General features: G+C 40.6%; 1 protein-coding gene across 1 annotated transcript; it reads right to left on the bottom strand.

The window, feature by feature from the left end:
- Positions 1 to 852: 852 nt before the first annotated feature.
- On the bottom strand, positions 853 to 8,577 carry RERGL (RERG like). The gene is made up of 5 exons (XM_058805796.1): positions 8,508 to 8,577; positions 8,322 to 8,378; positions 5,196 to 5,269; positions 4,004 to 4,152; positions 853 to 2,877 (listed from the first exon to the last, which is right to left on the bottom strand). Exons 1-5 carry the CDS (start codon positions 8,557 to 8,559, stop codon positions 2,595 to 2,597), a joined length of 615 nt encoding a protein of 204 aa, XP_058661779.1. The 5' UTR covers positions 8,560 to 8,577; the 3' UTR covers positions 853 to 2,594.
- Positions 8,578 to 16,623: the final 8,046 nt, after the last annotated feature.

Genomic DNA, 16,623 nt, shown 5'->3' with positions numbered 1-16,623 from the left:
TAATTTCTTGTTTGCAATGTGGCTGTGCCAGTTAATATATTTCCTTCTCTGTTAGAACTCTAAGAACACTTAGCAAAACATTATATATATATATATTTATGTGTATATATATATCAGCCTTTTAAGTATTTTTAAAAGCCTTCATTTAAAAAGTTATTTTAAAAATACATTTAGAAAGGGATAATATGTATTTGCTTTAAAATACTGCATTCTTGTTCATCTGCACTTATCAGCAATGAAAGAGAAACGAAATCCTGATGCTGAGAACACCAAATTTTGTCTGTGCTGGGTGTTTTAGTGTGCTTGAGTCTTAATCATCCTGTTTCTAGATGATCCAGCTGTTTCAGGTGGTTTTCAGGTGAACTCATGGCCCTGTAGGTGACAGCTACTCTCTGTTCCAACACTTACTCCATACAGTCAAAAAAAGATTATGGGTTCCATCTATCTGAAAGCCCACATTCCCAGGAATATGAACACAACAAATTGGCCTCTCTGTGGCTGTTTTGACTAATTTTTAAAGGATAAAGCAATATTTTAAAAGGTTCTCTTCACTGCTTAAAGGTAGTGAGGGTTTCTTCATTGTGCTCAGCAAACGCAGCCAGAGTTTCTCTTTGGTGCAAGGGCCTGACTCCCAGATTTACCTTCTCTAGTCTGAATTTCAGATCTGCACAGTGCTTCCCTTTTATAGCAGTCAAAACTCTGTAGCTTTATACCAGAGTAAAGGGAAAACAAAACAAAAATCATTAACACATCCATCTTATATCCAGTTTATTTAATACCAGAGCAGTAAATACAAGTAAGAGTTCTGGAATCTGGCATTGCTAGAGCAAGGTAAAGCTACAACTCGGTAGTTCTGGAATCCTGTGTGGGCTGGGAATCTGAGGGGTGTATATGAGTAATCTGCACATTCAGTCTCATAGATATTGACCATACACTTAAAATGCTCCTGATATGGCAGAGCAACATCTGCAGGAAAACAAAGCAACCCTGTGCTTGTCAACTGAGAACTATTTCCAATATTTTTAGTCTTATAACAAGTGAAATAAGCAGTACCTTTTGCTTAAAAAAAAGTGATCTTTGGTCAACACAATTAAATGTGCTTTAGTACTATTTTACAACCTTACTGCTAAGATTATATATAAACCTTTTTATGTTGCCTTAAGGTGAACACTCAAAAACTGAAAGTAAAAAAAAATAAAAACTGAAACTTTTTAGTTTCAATGCAGGTAAAATTTCAGAGCAGAGGTAGGCTCCAACTCAGCATCCCACAAAAACTGAATCCCAGCTGTCCCCTGAGTGGCTAGGAGGCAGCAATTCATCTTCAGATCACTTCCCTTTCATAATTTCTGTATGAGAACAGCACTTGCAAACACTCTGGGCTAAGCCCTTATTTAGCTGTCCAGAGTAAGAGCTCTGAATGTCAACTGACAACACGTTTAAACCCAGCTGATGTTTAATATCCACGTCTGAAAGTGTAACCAGCGGTACTCGGTGCTCTCTCTGTGGTATTTCAATTCCACAGCCATGAGTAGCTGTGAGGACATTGGTTATTAGGAAAAACACTCTCTGTGAGCACAGGTCTCACCAGCAGGCTGACCTTTAAATCCTGGAGAACCTGTGCTCCTTACCATGTGCCTTCCAAGCTGCTGCTGCCATCTGAGGTTGAGCAGTCACACCCACCTTGCAGCTAATGAAACTTTTGTTGGAGCTGACAAAAGCTGCTCTGTGGAAGGGATGAACCCAAGCCTTATCCTGGCCCTTGCTGTAAAATTACATCACTCAACAACCACCTTGCCAAAACAGCCCAGCGCTCACTGAGTAAGATTTCACCAACATTTCAGCTCCCTCACTCCTCAACCCTCTCCACTTTCTCTCATCACTCATGGAATAAAGAAAAAAAGATACTGAAACAGGAGACAATACTGCTTTATCTATCTGCTTCCCTACTTCTGGTGCCTCTGCAAGGCAGCTCTGCAGGTAAATACCTTTTGTAGACTTGGTGTCTAAGCATTGAATTCATATGAATTTCAGCAAGTGTAAGGCACACAAGAACCTGAGTTAAATACAAATACACTACCACATGAAGCCTGCAGTATTTTGCTTTTCTTAGTGCAAATGTTCTTGCACACACACAAAAAAACCTACTCAGGATTCTGAAGTAAGATTTTGATCAGCAAGGCTGAGTTTACTGGATATTATGTGGTTTAGTGGTAGACTTGGTAGTGTTTGGTTAATGGCTGGTTTTGATGACTTTAGGGTCTTTTCCAATAGAAGTGAATCTGTGACACTATAGATCTGTTTATACCTCAGTTGCACCTAGAAGCTCTATCCAAGACCATGCTGGTGTTGAATAAATACAGACTAAACCTCTCCTCTGGAGCAGCTCACAGTTTAAATGGCACTGCCCTATACAGTAAATCTGCAGCAGAGCTGAAATAGAAGGTCAGGTCTTCCAGGTCTAGACCCTACTGTCTCCCACCTTTGGTTTCTACTGTCTTACTCCTCCACATATTTACCTTTGGAGGAAATTCAGTGAATCCCAAGAGCTCAGCTCCATTATTTCAGCTTGTTCCAACTTCAGGACTAACCCTCTCTTACACAGATTTCCTCCTCTTCCCAAACACATTGTTGATCAACTTGGCCATTGACTTGGAGCCGCTTGGCCGTCTCTTCTCCTTCACTTTGGAGTTGGCAGTGATGTTCCTCAGCACCTTGGTGAACATTGCCACAACCTCCTGATAGTGCTCTGCTGCTGACAGTTCACAGAATTGGCACTTGTTGTCTATTGCCAGCTTCTGTCCTTCATCCCAGCCAACCTCCCTCATGTGGCATAGATCCTGTTTATTGCCAACCAAAAATACTGATGACTCGACCATCCTGAAATGAAAAAGGTTCCAGTTAGAGAAAAGAGATGCGCAATGCTGTGTTATGTGCTGTGCAAAATTCAGTGTGTATGAAAAGTATGTATGTATAACAGGCATTTCAAAATAACCCATAATGAACTAACCAAACCCCTCACCCTGCCAGGAAGAATTCTAGTTTTCCATTTGTCAAAGGATTATCCGGACAAGCTGTTCTCTACCAGTAGATTTTCGTTTTTGTTTTCTCTACTCAAAGATTTAATGTATTGTTAAATCCACTGCTTTTTTTATGCTCTGTGCTGCTGAGTATATTGTCAGCACCTGGACTTCATGAAGAAGCAACATGATCATTATCTCTATTTGCAGGTCCAAGAAACAGATCAGGGTCAGTGGCATAACTCAGAAAGAAACACAGGAAATCTAATTCCAGGCTTCTGCTAAAATTATTCCTTTTAGAAATTTTTCCTTAATTAAGGAAAAATACTATTTTTCTTCCTTAATATTTCCTTAATTAAGAAAGGTCAGCAGTAAAACAGACAGAAAAATGGGGTTTTTACTTCTCTTCTGATAAAGGTAAGGGATTTCACTCTTGTATTTAGAAAGCACCTCACCTGACTGATGCAGGAATACATACCCCCATCCACACTCACACCTGCAGTTCTGGTGATTTTTTTTTTTTTTTAAGTGCTTTCTTTCTTTCCATATGGTCACCCATGTGCACAAATGATGCTGGGGTCATCACCAAAGGCAGTTTAGGAGATATTTGTGGTATTACTTTCCTTTATTGTGGGAAATGTTTTTCTTCACCCTCTGCATTTGTGCATCTCCATTGGTAATGGAGTGGGAAAGTAAAAGCACAGACTGACTGTGCCAGGCTTTTTTACCTGTGTAACACAGCAGAAATGTTTATGACAATAATTAAAACACTAGTTCTGTAAGAAATAAAAACAAAAATCCCAATGTACTTGGGTTTGGATACAGTAAAATTGATTGTAATTTGCCACACATTTTACCCACAGGTACCTTGTTGGCATTGCATTACATCACTTTGTTGCTGCTGGATTTTAATTGCTGCTAGGATTGCCTGCAAGTTCACAAAAGGGTCTTGCTAAGGGGGAAAAAAAATAAATAATGCCACTTACTTTTTACAAACTCCTATGTGAGACTCTCGGATCCTGTAGAGCAGGGCCTTGGCAAAGGCAAAGGATGCTCTGTCACTGATGTCATAGACAATGATAAATCCATCAGCCCAGTGGAGCTCATCTGCCAGGGTCAGCTTCCCCTGCTGGGGCTGAAAGAGGTGCAAAAGAACACAGAAAAATAATGTTGCTATTGCCACTCCAGAGCCTTTTCTCTGCTGCTGTGAATGCCAGAACATGGTAACCTTCATTGCAGAAGATATTTAATAGGTCTAGGTACTGGCATAGTGCTGCTCCAAAAGCCTTGTAAATACCCAATATCAAAAATGGCACTTTGGATCACTGATTATGAAACATTTACACCTTGTTTAAGCAGTGAAATTCCACAACCTGTACAGCCATTGCTTAAAATTCTGCAAGGTTACATGAGAGTGAAACACACAGGACATCAACATTTGTGCGTTTTGTAGTTGTAGCTCTGGTTTGCTTGTTCCTAATGTTCTGACTATAGTAAGCTTAAGGATTTTCTTCATTTTTCTTTCCTCTTTGAATTGTTCAAGTTTCAAACACTAATTACCCATATGTTAAATTTCTGAAGAGCTAGGGGGGAAAAAAATCATCTTTCAATCTGCAGTTGAGTTTAATAAATCTAGTGACAAAAGTCACTTGAGTGATATTAGGGTTGTACTAATCCTTGACCCTCTTCACACCAAGAAGCTGCCACACTTCTGATTTCCAGAAAGCAACAGCTTTAAACTGTCCCATTAGGCAAAGGAGTGTCATTTCAAAACTATTTAAAATTAGCTTATTCCTGCACATGACTTGGCAGCAGCTAGCAAGACCATAGGACCTAAAATAGATGGAAAACTGGAAGCTAATCAGAAAAAAAAAATAATCACTTGCTTTGCTAAACAGCCAAAGTTAGGCCTGGTTCCTAGGAAAAAAAAAAACGAGAACAGACAGCTCAGAGAGTGCTAGCACAAATATGTGCAACCAAAATCTCTCCTGCTAATGGGGAAGTACTCATTAGTTCCAAGCCCCAACAACTATAAAATTTCAGTCTTTAAAAAAAACCCAAAAGAGCGGGCACAAATTCCAGGAATTAAAACTTTGTAACCCCTTGACCCTTTTTACTATGTACACAGGTAATGAAGAACAGCTTTTCTTTATCCTCTTCCTGCTGCTAAATACTTACCTGGGAACAAGGGTCATAAATTTCCAGGTGTATCTGCCTCCCATCCAGGCACAAGTGTTTGGTGTAGATGCATTCTAAGATAGATATTATCCAAAGAAAATCAGTGTTACTGACTGGGCATGACAGTGAAAAGAAAAGGCAAGAGTGAAATTTGATAACACTGAGGATTCCTTGAATACTGGTTATTTGATTGGTTTCCCAAGAAATTTAGAATTCCTTTGTCTCTAATCTGTTTGGGTTTTTTTTTTTTTGCAGGTGAGGAAGGTTGTTAGGGAAGGGGGTTTTGTTTGGAAATTTGATAATACTGAGGATTCCCTGAATACTGGTTATTTGATTGGTTTATCAAGCCATTTAGATTTTTTTTTGTCACTGATCTGGTTTCTTTTGGAGGTAAGGAAGGTTGTTAGGGAAAGTTTTTTGTTTGCTTTGTGGTTTTGGTTTTTATGACTGGTTGTCTGCCTTTTTTTCTGAACACACACTGGAAACAAACCTATTGAATTTTGCACCAGTCAACCCCTCAGGCAGACCAACACCATTCTCTGTGGTGCTCCCATCAAAGTCTTGGTAAGTAAATACTTTCAGACTCTGCTTTTCCTCTTCCAAAACAGAGGTGAGGGGAATTCACAATCCTCACAATCAACTAAATGCTGATCACCATTCAGCTTGATACCAGGGCTCAGGATTATCAAATGTGCAGCTCTGATTCTGCACAGAAGTGTTATTAGCAATAATATTTATTTACTATGGCTTCTGGTGCTTTAAGAGTTCTCATACTGGGCAGCATTAGACCAAGAGTATTTACAGGACCATGTCCTTAGGATGTAGTCCAAAAATATTTCTGCAGTGTCTCAGATTTAGGACTCTCCACCAGCACTGGGAACTCTACTGCAGACACACCATCACTACTATTTAAAGCAGCAGGATGTTGTGAGCAAGGGTAAGCAGTTTGTGGTTGCCAACAGCCTTTCTACACTGTGATTTGTCATTTTCTGAGCTACAGGGACAAGAATTGGTGTTGACAGTACAGAAAACACACTTAAAACTGTGTAATGAGGGATAGCTCAGTGATCTCTGGAACTCAGCATCTTCAGCATTCCTCATGCTCATCTTAAGAATTCATCTGATGATAAACTATCAGTCCCAAGCATCTCAGGGTACAAAATTTACAGCCCCTTGCTTGTTTCCTTAATTAAACAAACTTTTAATTATTATTATTTTGGCTCCACTAACGGTGGCATGATCTTTATTTTACCACCCCTATTACCACTTTCCTCATCTCTAGAAACAGTGCTAAACTCATCTTCCAACAATCATTTGTTAAAAAATGAAAATGTTCTGGGGGTTTGACATGCCTTTTACAGGACTTGCAGTACTGGAGGCTGGGAACAGAACCTGGTTTTGGTTGTAGGTGGTTTGGAACACACACAGAGCACATAATTTTTTATGTGGTAGCTTAGACCTAGAGCAGCCAGCTGGGACACAAAGTGTCTGCTCACTTTATGTTTGTATAATAACAAATAATGGTAGAGCACACATGAACAATTGTAGCTCTTCCTTCAGAATAAGTTCATTTGGATATATTCTGTACAATTCAGCTTAGTGCTTCTTTTCTCTTTGTTACTTACAGATCCTTAGAAGCTACCCTGATTCCTGTGGGAAGGGGAAAAAAAAAGCATGGAGAGAATCCTTTACTTTAGCAGGGAGAGTGAGGTAGAGGAGGGCAATCTCTGGTCCTTGTTAAGTTTTGGGATTTCTGCCACATCAGCTGGGTTGGCAGCAACACTTCCAGAGTTATTTGTGCATCAGCTGAACGGTATTTCCAGCAGGGGTGTAAAAGTTCAAGTCCTGCTCTGCCACCTTCCTAGATTTAGAAGTGCCTTAATGAAAGTGGCAGAATGGCACCAAAGTGACATTTAATCCCGTGACCAGCCAGGTTTTCCTCAAAGCCACCAAAGCAGCACCCTCCTGCCTCACTGGGGGATCTCGTGAATGCTTTGATTACCCACCCGTGCTGATAAACAATCTGAATATGCCCTGCAGCCGAGGAGGGGATATTCGCTAGAACAGGTCTTGTTTTGGGGGTTTTTAGCATATTTCTTTGCTCTCTTTGATCAAGCTGACTATACCCCATTCTCAGCCCGGTTCTCTTCCCCTTCCCAGCTGCTTTGAGAGCAGCCATCTCCCCCCAACTCACCCCTTCCCTTTTCCCCAGGGCTCACACCCCAGCAGGACCCCCCGCCCATAACAGAGAGGGCATTCCCATCTCCCTGCAAAGTTCTACCCCACCCAAATCGTCCATCAAATCAGTGCTTGGGGAGCCACAAGGGAAAAAAGCACTCACAATGCCTCGTCAGAAAAAAACTTTACAGTTCACAGTAGAAGTAATGGGATATTGTTGAGAGCAGCTGTAAGCAAGAAATGCTACTCCACTTTCTACCATTTAAGCACTTATATCTGCTTTTTTGGAAGCAGTGCTTCTGAAATGCACTCTGCTGTTTAAATCTTCACTTTCAGGATAGGCAAACCAAACTATAGATTGGTGAAAGAGCATGAGTTTTGCAGGTTTCAATAAGACAGATAAAAAAGATGTGATGCATTGTTTTCGTTTGAAAAAGAAGTGAGTTTTTTGGCAGTTTGGCAGTCAAACTAATTAATTATGATATTTGAATATCAGCACTACCACCCTCTTTGCTCATCATTTCTGTTCAGGCACTTTTTCACATAACACTGTACTGTCTTAGCTCTGAGCCATTGCCTCCCCCTAAACACAGTTTCTGTGTCACGTATTTATATCAACATACATCTAGTGCTAGCTCTCTCCAGGGGAAAAACCTCCATCCTTCCATTCCTCCCTTCATCCTTCCATCTATCCCGGCCTCCATTCCTCCACCTATCCCTCCATCCATCCCTCTATCCTTCCATCTATCCCTGCCTCCATTCCTCCCTCTATCCCTCCATCCCTGCCTCCATCCTTCCATCTCTGCCTCCATCCATCTCCCCATCCATCCCTCTATCTATCCTTCCATCCATCCCTCCATTCCTTCCTCTATCCCTCCATCCATCCCTCCCTCCCTGCCTCTGTCTGTCCCTCCATCCATCCCTCCATCCCTCCCTCGGTGCGCTCACCGGCTCCGGACGCGTACTCTCCGATGAATCGCCGGGTCAGGAACCGCACCGCCAGCGCTGCGTGAGGGAAGCAGGGCCAGGATCAGGATTAGCAGAGCCGGGACTCTCAAACCCGGGATCAGCGGGGCCTCTCCTCCCCCTGCACCAAATCCCATCCATTCCCTGTTTCCCCCCCTTCACCCTTACCCGATTTGCCGGCCCCGCTGCCGCCCAGCACGGCCACCTTCACCTCGCCCATGGCTCCGCCGCCGCCGCCGCCTGCGCGCCTTTAAAGCGCCTCGGGCGACGCCGCCCCGCAGCCCTCAGCTCTGCCCGCCTCCTCCCGCCGGGGACGTGCAGCTCCCGAGGACTCTCAGAGGCGCCTTCCTCCTCCTCCTCCTCCTCCTTCACCCCTCCGGTGCCCCCCGGCCGCGCCAGCTTTGTGAGGGGCGCCTTCCTCCTCCGGTGCCCCCCGGCCGCGCCCCCGCCGCGCCAACTTTGTGAGGGGCGCCTTCCTCCCCCTCCTCCTCCTCCTCCTCCTCTCGGTGCGCTCCGGGGATGGGGGGGAAGGAAAACAGGAGAAAACACAAAAGAAAAAAAAAAAACAAAAACCAAAACACTCCCCACGACCAAAAAAAGAAAGACCGGAGGAAAAAAACTCTAAATTAAAGAAAAAAAAAAAAAAAACCACAAACCCCCCCCAAACAAATAAAAAAGAACAAACAAACAAAAAAACCCCAAACAAACAACAACAAAAAAAAACCCCACAAAAAAGCCCAAAAAACAAACAAATAAAAACCGGCAGCATAAAAAGCCCAACAAAAAATCCCAAGCAAAAAAAAAAAAACAAACAAAAAACTTTTTTTAAAAGTGGTTTGCACTTGTCTGTTTTCTGCCCCAGGTTTCATAACTCTCACCTAACTCTCACTAAGTCTCTAATCTTGTAAAAACCTTCTGTGGACTTGCCTTTTTGTGCCTGAGATTGTTTTTATTTAGTTTAAATTTGGGGTTATGTGGTGCACAGTGTTCAGCTAAGACTTGCAGTACACCTGTGAAAAGGGAAAATGTGAAACAGCAAAATACTACAGGTCTGGTAGGTGAGGTAGGAACGGCTTATCCCACTGAAAAGACACCTTGTGTCTGCTGTGCCTCTTTTTTTCATGTTCCTCAAGTGCTCTCTAATGTCTATTTGGTTCTCAGCATACACAAAATACATCTGCGCAAAGGTTCACTTAATCCACTGAAATAAGAGATTTATCATCCAGGTTGCTTGTGCTTTTATACTTGTTCTGTTCATGTTTATTTGGTTTATATAATTTTAGTATACTTATTCTGATATTTTTACTCCCTTCTGATGGAGTTGTTGTGAAATTACATAAATTATATAAATCATTCAATGAAGCACTGCTGCAGAGTGCTTGCCAGGGGGTGTTCCAGGTACAAGAGATTTCCATGAGCTCAGGAAAACAGGCAGGGGAGGTGTTTGAATGTGTTTGTTACAGCTGACGGAAATGCTTACTGTGGGAAAAGATATTTAAAAATTAACAGGTGGATGCAGCTTGGATCTAAATTCCCTGCTTAAAAGTTGCTCAGGGCTGGAGGTGTGATCAGAGGATATCAGATAGGATATCTGGTTTGCTTTATGGAGGTGTAGTCACAGAATGGTCTGGGTTGGAAGGGACATTAAAGATCATCCATTTCCAACCTCTGCCTTGGGGGTTGGAAATCTTCCACTGTCCCAGGTTGCTCAGAGCCCCTTCCAGCCTGGCCTTGGACACTTCCAGGGATGGGACAGCCACAGCTTCTCTGGCAACCTGTGGTAACCACCTTCACCATCCGAGGGTAAAGAATTTTTCCCTAATACCCTATCTAACCCTACCATCTTTCAGTTTGACCCATTCCCCCTTGTCCTGTTCTGCTATTGCTTGCTCACAAGACAAAAGTTACGAAAATGTCTAAAAGAACTTTGGTCTGACTTTTTTTGGCTGTTTTAAGATTTGCTTTTGGAATAGCAGGATGCTGAGATCACTAGGCTTGAGCCAGTATTAGTGCAAAAGGCACAACTTGGTGTTTTGCTGTTCCATATACATTGAAACCACTGCAACAGGACACTGAGACTTTACAGGAAGCTTAGAATAAATATTGAGGGTATGGCAGCTTGTTAAAAATCAAATGCTGTGGTAGTAGGTGTTGAACTTAAGATGTGATTTGTCCAAATTCTTATTCCATACCCTCAGCAAAGGGAAGAACAGAATCCAGGTCTCTGTTCTCATTATTTGAACTTAACTCCATAAACACATCCCTTGCCTAAACAGCAGATACGATGACCAAATTAGGGTGTTGCACATGTTAAAGAATGTACTGCCTGGGACTTTTTATTTCTTTTAGTAAAACAAAAAAAGAAAAGCCAAGAAGACTAAGATCATTTGTTGTGCGTATTTGGTAATCATATAACTTAGAGCATTAGAGAAATGAAGTTTAATTGAAGATTAAACAATGTGAACATTTCTTTTCTGAAAGACTGTTTTTCTCCGGCCCTTCCTAGAACTTAGTGGAACTGAGAAAATTTATAGTGTGAGGAACTCCTGAATACCCACTTTTCTGTCAATATTCTATTATTACTGCTGCATTTTCATTTTCCAATGAAAATTAATTAATTAATTGATTTTTTTTTTTGTAATTTACATTAAAAGTTAAATACTGTATAGAGGAAGTTATTGATAATATCAGTAGAAATTTAAAAAAAAAATCTGTTTCTGTTTTTGAATTTGCCAGAAAGGAATATCACTTACTGACATAATTCTAAGTGTTTGACATTTTTATGCCTCTTTTAGCATTGGAAAAAATAGTTACTTTCCAGATATGCTTAGGAAAGGATAAGACAGGGAATATTATCCTAAAATAATTAAACAGTCTTGTGACAGAGAAATATTTATTTAAGATTTAAAAAACCCAGGCTCAAGTACCTGACTTGAATCAAATAACAATTTAAAATTCCAAATTCTGTTTCTTACATCTCAGGTGATTGCAAAACTCTTCAGGGATGAAACCAGTTTTTATTCTCTGTCACAGATGTTATTTATACAAGAAATTAAAAACAACCAAGCAACTCCCCCAAAGAATCTCCCAAAACAAAAACAGCTGTGGTAAAAAGTGCTGCAAGACACCATGACATTTCAGGGAAGATTAACCTTTGCCACCAAGTCTTTTGGTACGATGTTTTTTTGATTTTTTTTTTTTTCTTTTTTCTTTACCTAAATTTCCATCTCTGATTTGATAAAAATTATGACCAAAGAAAATTTTTGGTCATTTGAGTGTTTACATGTGAAAAAGAGGAAAAGGAAAGGAAAGACTGACTGAGCTGTCAGAAAAATGACACAAAAATACATAGTGAAAAAACTTATATAATTTCCATCAGTTGGGAAAACAAAACCTGTGAACTTGCATTCTACAAGCAATTAAGACTTGACTTATTTTAGGAAAGAACAAAAAGATAGTGCTTCATTTAATTAATGTATTTTTTGTTTATTTAATCAGTTGGGAAAAAGATATGGGGGCTTGTGATATGAAGAGGATGTGGTATATTAGAAAATTTGTACAAACTGCATTTACATATTTTTTCTCGTAGTCTAGAAACAAGTGTCCCATACACAAAAATTGAGGGAACTACAACTGAAGGCTTCCCCCTGAAATACATGGAAGAAATAGGGGCCTGGAAACAGATGATACAAGGAAAATATTAGATTAGAATCTTTCCCTGCACAGTGAACTTTGAAATTAATGGAAGAGACATTATAAATTAATTAATTAATAAAATGAATACCTTTGTGGGGCTGCAAATGACACCCAGACTGTTTCTGCTGTGATGGCCAAGGCTTTCCAGTGATCAGTGATGTTTGGTGAGTCTGCTTGGTGGTGAAAGTCCCGCTGAAAGTTCCCAAATAAGTCACGAGGAGATAAACCAGTGTTTGAATTCGCAGCATTTTAACCATTCTGCAGCAAGATGCTGGCACAAACGTCCTTATCTCAGGTGAACACATGAGATAAGCTGATCTGTAAGGGGAGCCAGGTCTTTCTGCACGGGGAGTGTTGAGCTATAAAGTCTTGGCCTCTGCTTGGGGCCCTTCAGGTTTAATGTCAGCTCTTTGAATACTCAGAAAAGGCTCAGGTTGCCTCCATGGGTTCAGAGATGAAGGGAGGCTCCAGCTGAGCATCTTCCCTGTCGTTGTCAATTCTCCCCACTCTCCAAATCAGATCTTGTGCATTTTTTGATTGTAGATACAGTCTGAAGAATCTTTGAACAGTATCTATGAAGCAGAGGACATCTTTTTTCCTTGCTAGAAATCCATTGCTTGAATCATTATGGGGTGTGAGAGGAAGGCACACAGATTCTTTTTGAAGACTTCACGTTTTCTTACTCTATATTTAATGTATTATTTGGTGTTTGCCTCTGTTATGTGTTAAAATATTTATCTGTGAGTTACATGGCATCAACTCCAGTGACTCTGAGCAGAACTGCCCTTGGAAAACTGGCTCTTACTTGAGGTTTTTAATAAGCTTCTGATACTAAAGCAATGATTTGGCTTAAAAATTTCTGGCCTGTTTTTCTAATTATTTTCTAAAATTAATAATATTTTTTCTAATTATTTTCTAATATTTTCATTTAATGCTACTTAATATCTTCCTAATTGCAGTTTCCTCAGAATAATGTGCTTATAGTCCAAGTGCTCAGGCATAGAGTTCTATTGCAGATAAAAATGATAATAAGTAGATATTTTGGTTATTTTTTTGTATGTAGATAAAAACTGAGGTTATGAGCGGGTTTTTATAATCCAAATTCCTAGTAATAATTATATTGTTGATGTACTTTTTGAACTTTTCTCTGTTTGGGCAATGTAAATTGTAACAGTTGAGTGTGGCCAGTGTTATTTTCAGGTTCTCCCTAAGGGTTTTGTTTTGCTTGGTGCAGTAGATAATGCAAACAGTTCAGGGCTAGAATTACTAATTAGAGGTATTGCCATTAGAAATAAAACAAAAGGCTTGAAATATTTTTCTTGGTCTCAAATCTAGCAGGACATGGTCTGACTCAAGTTTGTCTTGATTGTACCACACTAAACATATATCAGGCAAGGACCTATTTACAGGATAGATCTTACACCTTTCTGGCTTATGAATAAAAAGAGAAAAATACAACATATTCACTTCAAGTTTTTGGGTTTGGGTTGTATTTAGCTGGTTTTGTTCAGTTTTTTTTTTTTTGTTTTTCTTGTTTTGTTTTCCCTGAGAGCAATGTGTAAATTTATTACTGACATTCTCTGGACTTTCTTTGGCTGTGAGAAGTTCCTGCAGACAGGCTCTTATGAGAAATTTATAAATTATTTTGTTTTCATGCACACTGTGAGGATAATGGTAGTAAAAAAAAAAGAAAAAATCCAAGGTAGCAATAGGATTCTGGAATTCAGGAATAGAAACAAACCCCAGGTATATAACACTGCAGAGCATATTGTGTAGGCACTAATGGGGATTATGACTGTGAGGAAAAAATACCTCAGGGTTTAACATCTGAATCTTGAATTGTTTTGGATGCTTTGTGTGCCCACAGCTGTTGACTGCTGCTGAAGAAAGCAGGAGGGAAAAGGAGAATAGAAACACCCGTTCATCAGCAGGTATTTTCATGTAAATACCCAGTTGCAGACAGTTCATTTCAGAATTAGTTCATTGGAATTTTAATTAGCTGAGGTTCTATATGAAGCTTTAATTAGTGTATAGAAAACTGTAGCTGCTCAGAACACACTTATGTGGTGCTGACAACTCAGTGTGTGGGGTGGGAAGAATCTCTGTCTCCAGTGGAGCTGAACAATTTGGAAAAGATGCACTGAAAGCCAGGAACCAAGCAGGCTCTTACTGCATGGATTTGCAAAAGCAGGCAAACCAAACAGGGAAAAAAACATCCATTTTAGCATGTTCTGCTGGGGACAGCTCTTTGTGGTGAAAATGCTGCAGTGAAGGTAATGAATTTTGGATTTGAAGCCCTCACCTGCTGGATTGTGTCTTTGCTTGTCTTTTTGTTCTGTTTCCCTTTGGAGGCCTGCTGGTGGCTCAGAATCAATTGTTGCCCAGAGGGCAATGAAATAGGAGAATTTTAATGGTCCTGCAACTTGATGATTTGCATTACAGTGTTGCTGCTCCATTTAAAGGGCTCAAATCTTCTCAGTCTAAAAATCCTGAATTTGGTAAGCCAAGATTGCTTTGAGTGTGGACCCAACACAATTTATAAATGCAGCCTTAGTCAGGGGGCCATGCTTACCTTCTAGATATGGTTAAGGATCAGAGATTTTCCACTTTATTACAAACCTGATCTGCAGATTCCATCAGAGATAAAACAGGTTTTGTTTTCTATCATATCCTTGGCTTGATTTATTTAAAAAAAAAAATCATAAACCCTTCTGTTTGTTGAACTGAAAACAAATGGATGTAGGTCTCCAATGAGCTGAGCTGGGTCAATGGGGATATTTTCTGCCTGTCTGAATCATAGTGAGATTTTTTATGCTCACTTTGTGTGTCATAAGACTATCATTTATAAGATAAGAGCCTCATCCTGTTCCTGCTGAAGTCAATGGGTGTTTTTGCAATTGCTTTTCAACAGCAGTAGGATTGATGACTGGAACTGAGCAGCTGCTGAAAGGTTAGTTTTAAAGCAGAATTGTGGTCAGAAAAGCAAAGTGACCCTGTCAAGCTGACATGCTGAGAGCACTACATTTATTTTTTTCTCCGTGACATCCAGACCAAATCTGCTCAGTTTACAAGTCAAACACTTTTTATTGACTTCCAGAAGTGCAAAGTCAGGCTCAGCCTGGAGAATCAAAGCTGTTACTTCTGCTTCAGTCTGCAGAAGATTGAACATTTAGAGCTTGGCTGACATGGCACTGATGCTTGGCTGAATCCAGCCTGTCCTAACTCTGGAGGGTGAAAGCTGCTACAGGAAAAATGAATTTGTTAGGACAGCAAACAGACACGGCTTGCAGAGATAAGGAGATATATTGGGGAAGTAAATATTTTTATATCTTGCTTCTAGTTGTACCTACACTTTAATTCTTAACCTCATGCCATAAGGACTTCATGTTTTCACATTGTTCTAGTCTGGGGCTACAGCCTAAACTGTCTTCATTGAAAAATATGTTTTCCAGAAGTGCTTGCTTTTTATGATGAAGCTCATTTCAAGGTCAGTTGAAAACTTCAGAAGCCAGATATGAAAGAGGTGACTCCTTCCAGATCATGCAATTCCTTGTTTACAATGAAGGGTTCAGCAAGAACAGGAATATGGATTGGAGAGGTAATTCTAATTCAGTTTATTATTTAAGAGATTTTAACATTATATAATTGCAGGTGGAGCTTCATCAGCTGCTGACTTGTCATATCTGTGCCTTAATCTGAGCCTGGCCTCAGAATCTTGGTGTGGCTGGCTGATTTCTGCTATGCTTTATACCACACATTGCATGTTGGAAAATGTTTGATGGCAGTGTACTGCCTGAAACTGGAGCTATTTTTAAGGGCAGCCAAATATTAATGACTCTTCTGTAAGTGTGAGCATGGACTGCAAAAAATTGTAGGCACAGAGTGTGTGGTGATTGGGGTGGGGCTGTGCCCAATCATCCCCAATTGGCCCCAGCTGTGCCCACAGGTGAGCAGCATTGAAGGGACTGGCACAGAGGGCACACAGGTGCAGGGCATCAGCAGCAGGGCATAAAAGGCTGGGCTGGAGGGCAAGGAGGGCAGATACTGCAGCCTGCTGAAGAGGAATGGTGTTACTGTGTGTGGGGAGATGCTTGAAGCCATCTGGAGTGGAAAGGTGTTACTCTGCATGTGCACACAACTGAAGCTTTCTGAACAGGTAAGGTGTTTTATCATTCTGAAGTATGGTGTTACTGGGTTTAGGGTGAAGCTTTCTGAAGTTGGACTGATGTTAGCACGTGTGGGTAGGTGCCTGAAGCCTTCTGATGAGGTTTGGTGTTCCTGGGTTTGGGGTGAAGCCTTCTGAAGTGGAATGGTGTTACTCTGTGTGGGTTGAAGCTTTCTGTAATTGTATGGTGATATTCTGTGTGTTGTGGCTATCTCAATTGTGACACTGCATCCCTTAAACTCAAATGAACTCCTGCTACAAAACCTCATCAGGTTTTTACTGCTGGAGATTTTTCTCATGCCCTCTCGAAGTTTGGCATTTTTTATTCCTCAAATTCAATGAAAGGTCACAAAAATCTTGCTGTTTGCTTTCATCTCCAGAGTTCTTCCTTTCTTCTCTTGCTTGCTGAACTGATTAGTGAGG

The sequence above is a fragment of the Ammospiza caudacuta genome, chromosome 5 (genome assembly GCF_027887145.1).
Source record: "Ammospiza caudacuta isolate bAmmCau1 chromosome 5, bAmmCau1.pri, whole genome shotgun sequence".
NCBI classification, from domain to species: domain Eukaryota; kingdom Metazoa; phylum Chordata; class Aves; order Passeriformes; family Passerellidae; genus Ammospiza; species Ammospiza caudacuta.
Note: the sequence above shows the minus strand (reverse complement) of the source record. Positions and strands in the feature narration are given on the sequence as shown.

Excerpts from the sequence above, each read along its gene's own strand:
- RERGL (XM_058805796.1), bottom strand. The coding sequence starts at position 8,559 with ATGGGCGAGGTGAAGGTGGCCGTGCTGGGCGGCAGCGGGGCCGGCAAA. Across the intron at positions 5,270-8,321 it reads AGAGTACGCGTCCGGAGCCG|AATGCATCTACACCAAACAC; the intron begins GTGAGCGCACCG and ends TATCTATCTTAG. Across the intron at positions 2,878-4,003 it reads CACATAGGAGTTTGTAAAAA|GATGGTCGAGTCATCAGTAT; the intron begins GTAAGTGGCATT and ends TTTTCATTTCAG.